Genomic DNA, 13,454 nt, shown 5'->3' on the forward strand with positions numbered 1-13,454 from the left:
TCAAATGATAAAAACATAGCAGAGCTGGCACATCTTCAAAAAAGAGCATTTGGGCTAATATCAATCCAGAAAGAAAGCAAGGAAAGTTTAGCTGGTTGGTTAAAAATATTACCTATTAAAGACAGAATCTGTTTGAGAAAAGCCAAATTAATGTACAGGATATCTCATAATAGTGCTCCTGAATATTTACAATCACTATTCAAGTATAGGCTACCTGGTAATACTCCCCACCTGCAATCCATGTCTACCAAACAGTATAAAATTCCCAAACCAAATAAGGAGTTATTTAAAAAAAAGTTTCCAATACTCTGGAACTCTGCTCTGGAATAGTATTCCAGTTGAGATTAGAAATGCTCACTCTATTTACTTCTTCCCAACCCAATATATCCAGTGGCTTCAGAGACGCAGCTTAAATAAATAAATTCCTTTGTATGAGGGCCTCAAGGTAGATTAGTTTTTAGCTAATTGTGTTACCCTCTTTAAATAAGGTTATTATTATTATTATTATTATTATTAATGATACTGCTTTAAAATGTATTGTACTAGATAATAGACTTTTTTAGTTATCATTTTGCAATACAAATACCAAATGATGGCTTGGAACTAAGTGCCAAAAGGTCTGCAGAAAATATCACCATGATCAAAATATACATAGGAAGAACTGAACACAAACAGGACAAATTTTATCCATCTTGCTTAGAGTTTACACAGATCAGACAGTCTCTTATGTTTAATGTCATTTAATTTTTGCACATAGAGAGCATGTACATCATTTGGTCATACATCTGCATGATACAAAATGAATGGGATTAAATGCGAAACGATCTCATCAGAACATAAGGCCTTATGTGATGACTTCATTTCACAAAGCGAGATTGAAGCAGTGATAAAGGACTTAGCACAAGGGAAAGCACCAGGGAGAGATGGACTCACTGCAGAATTCTATTGTAAATTCTGTAGTGAGTTGTCACCCATACTCGAATGGTTATACAATAATATACTTCTAAAAAATGACAAGATGACAGAAAGTATGAGGGAGGGAATGATTACGCTTATATAAAGTATAAGGGAAAGGGAGACAGGAATGACATAAAAATCTGGAGGCCCATCTCCCTCCTAGAAACAGATTATAAAATCTTCAGCAAAATTCTAGCTGAACGAGTAAAAAAAGGTATGGATAAAATAATTAACAAAAATCAAACATGTGGTGCCAAAGGGCGTGACATTCAAAATAATATTTTAAATATTAGAACAATTATTGATTATATTAACATTTCTGGACAGAGAGGGGCCACGGTACTTCTCGACCAGGAAAAAGCTTTTGAAAGATTACAACAAAACTATATACAAAAAGTTTTAAAGAAATTCGGTTTTGGAAAAAATTTCCAAAATTGGACTAAAATCCTGTACAATGGGATAACTTCAGTCGTACAGGTCAATGGAACTAATACAGAGGCAATTGAGATAAAAAGATCGGTGCGGCAAGGTTGCCCCCTATCCATGCTATTATACATGATAGCAATAGAAATGCTTAACCTAAAAATAAGACAATGAAAACATTAAAGGCATTCAAATTCCCAATATAAAGGAAGAAATAAAAATGCTACAACACGCAGATGATTGTACTAACTTTCTAAGGGATGCGAATTCATTCAAACACTTGATGAATGAATTTAACAATTTCGGTAAAGCATCAGGCTCCCAAATAAACCATGACAAAACTGAAATTCTAAAAATAGGAAACTGGAAGGGAACAGTCAAAGCATTAGGAATATACTTTGGCTTAAATGAAGAAAAGGAAAACCTTAAACTCTTAAAAAATAAAATAACAGAAAGCACGGATATCTGGGTCCTAACACCACTATGCCTTATGGAACGGATTCAGGTTGCAAAAGCATACATGTATGCAAACTTTAATTATATAATGAAATCTATAGATCTAAAAAATGACATACTTAAAACATTAGATAACTCCATTATTGACTATATATGGGATTATAAAACACACTACGTAAAGAAAGAAACTATATATAAAGCTAGGGAAAGGGAGGGTCTATCTATTACGCATCCTATTATACTGAAATACACTAATATTATAAATAGATTTAAAAATTTAAAAGCAGTTCCCGATATGGCATGGGAAGCCATATACACATATTGGTTTGGCTTGCTCATGAGACACAGAAAGGATATATATACAAACAATAAATTAAGTAGACTTTTAGAAACACCGCGAAAATTTAGAGAAATTAGGGAAGTTTTAATTAAATATAGAGACAAAGTAGAATTATGGGGTATAGGAAAGGAAAAAACATGGGTGGATTAGGGAAAATGCAACAGAAAAAGTAATTAGCCAAGTAGAGTTGGAAAATAGATATGTAAATTGGAAATTAGCATGGGGGAATTGGATTAAGTTAGGATCTTTAAAAATACAGAGCCTCTGCTTTAAATGCATGCATAATGTATGGTAACAGGAGAGGTCGCAGTGCAGCGGCATATGATCAGAGTATCGCCTAAATGCCCACTGTGTAAAAAATATAACTTAAGTAAGACACATACAATACTACAGTGTGAATAAAGACAAATTAAAAGACAAAAAGTAATCGACGAGATTAAAAAGACAACTACATATAAGACACAAAATCTGCTATACTTAGACGGAAATTTTGACAAAAATACTTTATATACAGTGATGGATTACATAGTGGACACAATGAGATCATGTGGACAAATAATAAAAATTGGGAAAGACTAACGGATGCTCCCTTGCCAAAACACTCTTTCCTTTCTATAAAAACAAAAAACAAAAAAAAAATTCCTATACTAATTTTAAATACTTACTATTCTTCTACCTTGCTTTGCTTCCTTCTACTCTTTCATCAAAAAATATCTCGGAAAATTTTGGCTAATAAATAAATGCAAGATAACCTGCTCGAGATGAGAGAAATACACCAAATAAATAAAGTATTGACCCCATCTCGAGTACAGTTACTTATCTCTGACATATGAGAGCGGTATTATATAACACACACCCAAACCACTAAGGTTTTAAACTTATAGAGTAGCACACCGCATTCTTGACAAAATTCAAAAACAAAACAAAAATCCCATCAAGGGAGAAATAGAACAACTGGGTTATAAAGTTGATTTAGAGCTAAGTCCCAACACATAAACAAATATAGCAAACAAAACAAATAGCAGCAACATATAGCACTCATGGGACATAGGGGACCTGTAGCAAGCTCAATTAAAAAGAACTAAGGGAGGAAACCCGGAAAAGGTAACAGAAACCTTATTTGGACATACAACTTTATAGATACACTAGGGCCAATTTTAGAAATACCGTGATCGAAATTTCTAAATTCAAACTTGGATTTGAAATTTTAAATTCCTTTAAAAACAATAACAGATGCAACACATCTATGGGGGAAAACACAAACACATAAACAATTTCCTCTTTGGTTAACTGGTGGGGGGAGCGTCTGTCTCGTGCCCCCCCCCCACCAAAAGAAAAAGAAAAAAAAGAAGTTAATCAAAGAATCGTGAAAGAAATACATTAATACTTAACAGAGCATACATCAAGGTAACTAAATATACTAATATCAAAACGTACCTCAAGCTTGGCAAGTTTCCATAGCGTGACAGCCTTCAGTTACGTGAGGAAATCTTCGTTCTTCTCTCCATCACAACACCTTGTGAGGGAAGGGTGTATTTGCGGGAATTTATTAGAAAATGAGGACATGCAACAAAATATTCGTTACATGTTATAAGTTCATTAAATGTTAAGTGGTGGACTGTAATATGGACACTTAATAGAAAGGTTTTTGCTAGATTCATAACCTGTTTTGTACAGTCAGTATTGAACTCTCAAACAGGCACAACATTGTCTTTGTTATTTAAACGCTTTTAAATCATGTTTGCTTAACAGGAAATGAAAATAGATTTCATCCTCTTTACTACCCAAAAATGTAATATATTTTATTGTTTATTAATCGTCAAGAAGACACTTGTGCGCATTATTCATCAAAAGATTCTAAAATGGAACCATTCTAAATTAGTACCATTAATAACGTTTGTATAAAGTTTTAATATCTGTCTTTGCAGTTAAAACATCATCTAAATTAAAATTACTTTTGATGAATAAAATTATAAATATTTTGAACCATTTTTTTGTCTATGAATGTGTGAATATTTTGTTTTCTACAAGGTTATTTGCCATGTGTAGAGATGATTATCCACAAACATTTAATTGTTTTAGTAGGAATATTTATAAAGGAGGTAATTGTAAAGATTCGAGAAGTATGGCATTTTGAAGATCAAACTTATGTAAGATATTTAATGAGAAATTTGCAAAATTTATCAATAATACAAAAAATTAAATAAGTGTCATAGTTCCAAAGAGATGTAAAGATACAATTCTTACTAATAGATACTCTTGTCATCATTGAAAACGCATACTTTCTCATTACTTCTTCAAAACTGAATACAGTATAGTTTACAAACATGGTCAAGGCACTGTTCCATCTTGAAAGGATTGACAGCAAATGAAGACTGTTATTATAATCAGTAATTAGTTTTCTTTCACTAAACGTTTGTCTACAGAGGAGCATTGTACATTATGTAGCAATAAGATTTGATTGATCCAATTTTGATTCTAAAGAACATTTTCTAAATTAAGGATATTATTGTTCTGGTAAACAACAAATCTGTAACATCTGATCATATCTTCATCATCTGACCAAATTGATTTTAAAATATGACCCAAATACATACAGATGTTGATGTGTACAAGAGCATGACCGTCAATTAAAAAATACAGAGGGAGGAGATTGTAATTGGTGGAAGTTGACTGAAAGACCATGCATAGAGATTTTTGTTTATTATAGATGATATCATTCTCAAACACATAAGGTTCACATATCTGTAACAATTTCAATAATTCTGAGAGAAAAAGCACTTATTGATGACATATTATTAGCAAAACTAAAAAAAATTAAGAAATAGCACGTTTTGGTGTCAAATGTGCCCCCATGTGATAATGACCAGCGTACAATTTCACACGTCTATGCATATATTAAATAAAAAAGGCAAAGGTACACCTCCATGCCTCACCACGTTGGGTACATGGAAGGAACTTGATATTGTTCTTCCCCTTCCCAGATAGTACTACTGTTTGCCATACCAGTGAACTAGAGTACAAACTATGTAGGTGGGTATTTGAGTATCAAGAAAGTTTGTAAAGAGTATCAGGAATTGATCCTGGTGTCTAAAATCATTGAAATACAAGGCTGCCTGGTTCTACATAATAGTTGATAGTTTCCTTAAAGTCATAGAGACACAAGTCTGTTGAATGTTGTTTTAAAAATTCCTTGATTATCAGAGTTTGTGACTTACATCACAGTAAGACAATGCATTCAAATAATTTAAATATAAAAACTAAGAGAAAGTAAACAGATGGAATGCATATAAGGACAACAACAAATATTTTCAACCTTTATTGCAAGATAGTTGTAAAATAAAACCAATTGTGCTTGATAACAAATATACCCATGATATTGTTTTTCCTTGTTGATATCAATGATTGATTAAAATAGTTACTGTATTTTCTCTTATGTGCATCAGAATAGACTAAACTTTTATATCTTCATGAACATTTGTTATGCTTTTAACTTATTAACCCCTGGAGATTTTTGTCATTTTCACCTGAAATGGTGATTACTTCTGAATACATCCAAATGCATCTGCTTCCTAGAGATTTTCATTTAGGCTGATGCCTAGTTGTGTTAGAAATGTTGGTTTTCATTGGCTATTTCGCCTGTGCATGTTCAGAAGAATAACAGTTTTTTTTTTTGTTGCTTATTGGGCCATCATTTTCATGTACCGGCCACTTCTTACTCCAAATCCCCAACTTATCCTACATTTTGCAAAGGTTCCTCTGTCTGTGTGTAGTTCAGACTGGTCAGCATTAGATAAAAGACCAAAAAGTCTAAAATCTGGACACAAAATCTGAATCTGACAACGGGCAAATCTTTGGTGTAAAAAATTGGGTCTCAAAAGTATGTTTTTCCTGCAATATTTTGTAATGCAAGTATAAAGGTCAGATTATTTGGTAACATTATAGAACTACATCTGTCTACTGTTCAGTAATATCATCTGCTTTTGCGTATCTTAAATGACCTTGACACTGCAGAGGTCAGAAGTAGGATGCTATCTCCGGACATGTAAATGTGGTGCCAGGGGTTAATGAGTTAAGTGAAACAGTTTCATATCCAAAATACCTGTAGAGTGTAATATCCAATGTTTTGATCTAAAGGCATAGTGAAAACTGAAACATTATGAGAATATTGCATAGGCCAATGTAAACAACTATTCTTCCAGAAAAAATGCACAAACAGAATGCTTAGAGCCTAAGCTTTTAAATGATGATTAAAATCCTTGTTAATGTAGAATAACTCCTACATTCTATTTTCCATATAATATTATGGATATTTAATTTAATTGTTTGTTTATTAGTTAAATTTTTTTTATTTCATTAAAAGTTATTGTAATGTAACGTTGTTTGTTGGACTTGATCATTTCTGCTTGACATGATTGACTTTTTTTCTTCATTTATGTAAACAACTAAAAATAGCTACATTATACTCTATGTGTATGAGCTAGTTAACCAAATTATTATTCAGGTAAATAAAAAGTGGTAAATATGTTGATCAGGGTCAGGGTTTTGGAGATTCCCACGGGAATTTTATAGGCTATTGTGTTGTAATGTTGTGTCCAGTTCAGGCTGAATTGTATGTTCTTCAGATTAATGAATTCAAATGATTATTTTCTCTGGAAATACAAAAGTGTGCTGAAAAAATTCTTGGATAAAGACATTCATTGGAATTTGTACTGAATTCAAACCTGGAGTAATATTTCTGTAATTCAACAAGAGACATCAGCACTTCACTGACTATAACAGACACGTCATTGCCTACAATTTTTTGATCTCTTTGGGACTTGAACCAAGTTTTATTCAGGACTTTTTGTTACTCGGACTTGTGTCTTTCATTCTTGGATTAGTTTTGGGATTTAATTCACAATACCTTAAGTTCCTTTTTTCTCATTTCTCACTTTGTATTCTAGGGAAATAAATTATTTGCTAAATTTTACAAAGCTTGTTGTCTTCACTCTTTTCTATTACTTATTTTAAGAGCACAGATTTGGAACAATATAATAATGAATGTGAAAATATACCATAGTTTTATCTTATGTTATCCATAAGGAATCTTGTTAGTAAACTGTGTGTGTTTTCCTTGTATCATATAGGTGATTCCATACCATTTGCTAGAAAAAATGAGTCAAGAAGGGGATGTTAAAATTGAGTCAATGGAGGAATTAAATCTATTCATGAAATTTCAACATGATATCGGAAATATCCTCTACTTCAGGTAAGACTGCACTAATGTCTACTATTAATTTCCTTAGAGAAAGAGACAGTAATCTAGATGGGTATGATGAAATGATAAAGAAGGTTATATGCATCACATTGATTATGCCACTAATAGAAAAATATGACATAAAAGTATCGTACAGGTGGGATTATTAAAATTTTTGGATGCCCATTACCTTCATAAAGACTTCTTTTCATGAACATTTATCTTTTAATATTTTGCAAATACTTTGCTTACCAGTGTCAATCAGAAAGTCAATTTCAAAGGGTTACATTTATTCATGATTTACTTCAAGGTGCTATTACATACTTCTCAAGGGTAGTGCAATATTTTATGCTTGTGTGTGTGTATATATATATATATATATATATATATATATATATATATATATATATATATATATATATATATATATATATATACCATATGATCATTAACATGGATGAAACTCTGGCATACTTTGACCTTATTCCCGGACAGACTGTTGAAAAAACACAAGTGTCAGAATTCGTATGACTGGTGCAGATAAAACAAATCTTACTATAGTTATTGCAGTTTCTGCTTCAGATGTGTTGTCTCCAATAATAAGTGTTTAGGGCATGAGAAAGCTAAAACATATTCATGCACCGAAAGTATGGATCGTACATGTGGAGGAGAAAAGTTGGATTTATAAGATGCTGCAGTGATCATAGTGTTTTATCTCAAGTACACACTTTCATAGTTTTTAAAATAAAATTTAAGCTTGTGTGCATTTTCTGACATGTAATTATTGAATGGTTTAAAAAGTGTCCCACAACTTATGACTCGAAAAAATAATGTGTCCCAGAACATACAGTGCACAAAAAATTAATTTATGGTGTGACAACAAATACAATATTTCAATATACACGGTAAATACAGTATGCATTTGCCAAGAAATGAACCATATGAAGTGTTTGCCATGACAAATAAAAGAATTTATTGCAACACATGACCTGTTTCTCAAAATCTAGCATTATTTGTGCTTGGTTTAGATTTCTGACATAGTTTTAACAAATATAGTCATATCACTAGGATGTCTGCAGTGTGGCAGTTTACAGAGATGCCTAACAATGCAGCATCACGTCGCAACATTTAAAATCATGTCCCACCCAGTCATATTATCCAGAAACCAGTCTGACTTTTCCTAACTAACCTCTTAATAGACCGCTCTGGTGGCCTAGTGGTTAGAGCATCTGCCTCGAATGTGGGAAGTTTTTATGCACGCCAAGCAAGGCAGCTGCTAGTAACATTTTATAAGTCTTTTGTATGACTTGGCCGGGGTTTGAACCCTCAGCCTCCCACATCTGAGGTGGATGCTCTAACCACATAGGCCACCAGAACGGCAATTTTAGCATTAAATATTCAAAACAGTGATTACTTAAAAGGTTCTGACTGCTCTCTAAGCAAAAGTTAATACAGACTCACTTATTTTTAAATAATTTTTTTTAGTTTTATTAATTTCAGTTTCCAGGTTCTCTTTTTTAATATTTTTCATGCAAATTAAATCTTTTGCAGCATGTCCCAGAATGCGTCTACATAAGTTAGATTTATAATATTCTGTCATTCACTTCAATATTCAGTGTCATTTTGCGTGCTGTTTTAAGTCTTGATTGTGCACTTTTCCTATTGAACCATTACAAAATGTAATTGAATTTTCTTTTTATAAAGTGCCCAGTTACAGTTGTTTCTTTGTCATATTCTACCAGTGTTAACTCTTGTTCTGTGTCCTGTTTTAGGGCCTGTTCTAATGTAACTGCGCTTCACTTGTGGTATTAGACAAGTAAGAGGGGTTTTCTTTTACCTATGTAATTCTTTATTCTAGTTCTACATGCTGATTCTCACTTGCATTATCATTCGATTATAGTCGTGTATGGCCTAAAGGCCTTGTGCAACATGGTAATCCCAGCACTGCTGGATTTTTAATTGGTTGCATGGGAGGGAAAGAGAGCCTCCACCTATCTGTGTTTATGCATTCATATGTTTAGCTCTCAGCGAGCTTACCCCACTCAGTACACACATCGTGCTCATTTGGGGATTAAACATATTAATAAAAAATAGGTTTCTCATATGAGAAAGGGTCAACCACTTGATGACGACCCATTCCAGCATGCTTAAATGTACGGGTCTTGGGCCTTTCTATAAGAGTATCTCACACAGCAGGAATACATCATGTCCGGGTGAGGCAAATGAGGGAAAGTACCAGCCAGAGAACCCAAATGCATCCTGGAACTTTCTGAAATGCCTTTAACATAATATTAGGTCAGATTCTGCCCAGTTCTACCAATGCGGGCAATCCCTAACCAATAATGTATATGCCACATATTTAATTAGGACAAGTGAATAAGTTATTAATTTCATTTATTTCATCTTATTCAAGTTTGAACTTTGCATGCAAAGTGTATATCAATTTCCAAAACTTAAAACCAATCTGTGAGTTTTTTTTTCCTATTTTATTTTGGTGTCACGCTATATTTTGCAGTATCTAGTTTTAAGTTAGATCTTGGCATCGAATAGATAAAATATGTGCTTTGAAGCCAAAATGACAACCCCATACAAGCAGGCAACCTTAATCTGCCCGCCACTGGCTACTTCTTTACTTGTCTTTGGGAAGGCTGATCTACTCTAGACGCCTTTATGCTGCAATCCCAGTAAAAAGACTTGTACACTGTTTTCTCTTCCTAGAGTTCCCAGGTGGCAGTCTCTTCTTTGCTGAATGGCTACCTAACCAGTATGGTCTAGTGGGTTTCCCCGTTGGACTGCTGATATTTTTCCCTACTCTGCAGCACACCATCTGTCTCAGTTCACAGGTCCCAGGAATACTGGCACACCAGCTGGTTTCCTTCCCTAGAGTTCCCAGGTGACTGCCTCCTCTTTGCAGAATGACTGCCTCCCAATCATGGCCTCGTGGGTTTGCTCACTGGACTGTAATACCCGGCCTCCTACACTTGATAATTGTTGACTGTTTGTCCATATTCTCAACTGATGCTATAATGTCTCATTGTAAATATTCAGTGGGGGGATGTGTGTGTCTATTATATGACACACTGACACATATATGCAGCTATGACACACATGGTCTTGTATCAAGTAGTTTGCCATTAGCTGCACGTAGCAGCATAGGCACCCCACAGTTCACAGGCACTACGATTTTGATGGCTCAATGTCTGGTCACTGACTGGGAATGCCCTTGTATTATGGTTGCCCCTAGATTATAAATTATCCTTTCAGTCCTCATGAAAAGCATTCCCTGAAGACCCTTCTTTATTATTAGTCACAGGGGTCATGTAGGCATTCAAAACAGACTATTTCAGTAATTGGTGTCATTTTTTAGAATTTGATTCTACATACCTTTAAGTGGCAGGTATTCACTTTATTTGGATTTGTATACATCCATATTCCTTAGCAAGGCCATTATTTAGATGCCCCGCGAGGTGCATATGGATAAATCAGTGTTAAAGTGTGGACATTTTTTGACAAAATGAACTTAACGGTGTGATGTAGTATAATCCAGATTGAAATTCGCGAATTGTGATGTCACTATGAAAGCTACGCATATTGATAAACAAATTTGTACTACCCTTGATTGTGACGATTCCACTCAACATGCTCTTATTTTAAACCATCTTAGTATAAGGCTACCATTGTAAAAATCCATAGTGATAGATCATTTTCATTTGGAAGTTTCTTGATGACAGTTAAGGTGCAGAGCATTCAATAATCAGGATTGAATAGACATTGGTTAAAGAAAATTAGTGTTAAATTTTAAAAGAACAATTTATATTTAATTTAAAATGAGTAAATGCGCATTCATCACCCCATATGACTTGTACTATAGACTAATGCTGAGGTAACATATGGTCTGATTGTGTTAACTGCAGGCATGTATCCAACTCCATCATTCAAATTCAAATACACAAAACCTAAATATAATAACCAAATTATATCTGTATATCCTCTCTCCATTCACATTCCTTAGTAAGATTTAATGTATATACCAATTTCAACCAATTATATGATAAGCAGGATATTGCTTGTGAAACATTTTATTATGAGCTAATTAATTCCAAATTACACTGTAGATACTTAACTCTATTTCAAACACTTTGCATCTACTTAAAGAGTTAAACATTTTGCAACAAATCTAAATGTTTGACTGTTAAAGGGAAAACTTGCTATCAGTGATATATCATAAGTCTATGAACACAGCATTCCAAGCCGTAATGAATTTCTTTGTTTCAATTGCTTGAAATCCTGATTTGTTGAAGTTAACATCCCTGAGTGGGTTAGTTAACACCATATTTAACAGGAATTGCTGCTACTAAGATTAACAATAAATATGGATGTAAACCTCTAACATAACCAACAATAATTAATTTTGTGAAGAGAGATATATACAAATTTAACTTCTCATCAAAGACATGGATAACTACAACACTATATGACATAAATAACTTCTCCACTATAATAGGCATCTGAATTCACTGCTTCCTGTAGACAAACATAGAATACAAATTAGTTTGTTACCACTTATCCGAAAGCCTTTTGCATACAAAGTGTGAAGTGGAAATTAATTAACACTGTCATACATGTTTAGAATAACTTGAAACTTGCAATTGAAGGGAATATATACAAGTCAGATAGGCGCCGTAACGAAATAAAGTTTTGTAGAAATATTCTAAAAAGTGAGCATTGACCTAGATCTTAAGATAACTTGAAGGATTAATAATAACATTTGGTTTCAATCCATGAAGTCTTTCAGAAGTTATTGAGTGGAAATTGTAGGGCAAGTTCAGAGTCAAATAAGTGCCAAAACTCCATAACATTTTCCCAGAAAACACTGAAAATATAATATGTATGGATGGATGGGTGGGAGGATGCGCTAGCATTTAATTGCACCCTAGTACAGCAATAGCCATATGGTGTCAGTTGAAAGTTTTGTTCTAAAAGCTTAACTTAAGTCTTTTTAATGTAAACCTTCATGCAGAACTTCAATTAAATCCATGAAGTCCATGAAATGTTATTGCAGAAATGGCAGAGTTTAAAGACAGCAGAGGCAAATTTCCATAAATGTTTGTTGAAAAGTAGAAGTCAAACCTAGCCTAGATATTGTTGATTAAACACTTCATGCCAAATCAGAGGTCCTTCACAAGTTATTGAGAAGAGACAAAATAAAAGGGCAAAGTTTGAAGTCTAACAAGGGCATATGACTATATGTATATGGTGGAAACCAGTGAAAATTTAACTTTACATGGATTTTCTTAACATAGTGTTTTGAACCAAGTTTGATTTTAGTGCATGAAGTGTCACAAATGTTAGTGAATGAAAACAAAATTGAAGAACAAAGAGCAAAGTCAGACATTGATCAGAACTCCATAAACATTTGCCATAAAACAATAACAATTGAAATTGACCTAGATTGTCCTAACATAAATCCTCATACCAGATTTAATTTTGAATCCATTAAGTCCTTCAAACATTATTAAGAGGAAACTAAATTAAAAATGGAAAGTTCTGAAACACACTGATGCCATCATTCCATATCACATTCCTGAAAAAATATCAGAAACTGTCTGTTTAAAGCAAGGAACATAACTTGATTACATTTTGCTGGGCTTCTCGTGGGTCGGTGGTTCTTTCCGGGGTTTTCCCGGGTTCTTCCTCCACCATTAATACTGGCCGCCATGTATAGCCTATCGTGTGCTGAAAAATGGCGTTAAGCCCCAAAACAACAACAACAACAACATTTTGCTGGAAAATGGTAAGAACTGAACTTTGTAGTCAAGATGTTAAATGCAAAGTGACATATCAAACTTCAACAAAAGTGAATGAGCATGAACAAAATTGTCAGGGTGGGACAGAGAGTACTTTATGCCCCCCCCCCCCCCCACACACATACATACTCAAAGTGCATAGATTGATGGGTTTTGTTAAATAATTAAAATAACCTGAATTAGTAGGATGTATCCTGTATTCTTAGAATTTTATTAAAATCTGTCTTGTAAT

General features: G+C 33.6%; 1 protein-coding gene across 2 annotated transcripts in view; it reads left to right on the forward strand.

Moving 5' to 3' along the window:
* The window catches only part of LOC149771251 (uncharacterized), a 123,299-nt gene that overhangs the window by 56,377 nt on the left and 53,468 nt on the right, over window positions 1-13,454 (forward strand). For both annotated transcript variants that reach the window (XM_089948681.1, XM_089948682.1), the window contains exon 9: window positions 7,306-7,427. In XM_089948681.1, the coding sequence (XP_089804807.1) occupies window positions 7,306-7,427 (122 nt within the window). The remainder of the gene's footprint in view (window positions 1-7,305; window positions 7,428-13,454) is intronic.

Source organism: Sinohyriopsis cumingii, unplaced genomic scaffold (genome assembly GCF_028554795.1).
Source record: "Sinohyriopsis cumingii isolate HCF-2022 unplaced genomic scaffold, ASM2855479v2 utg002017l, whole genome shotgun sequence".
NCBI classification, from domain to species: Eukaryota; Metazoa; Mollusca; class Bivalvia; order Unionida; family Unionidae; genus Sinohyriopsis; species Sinohyriopsis cumingii.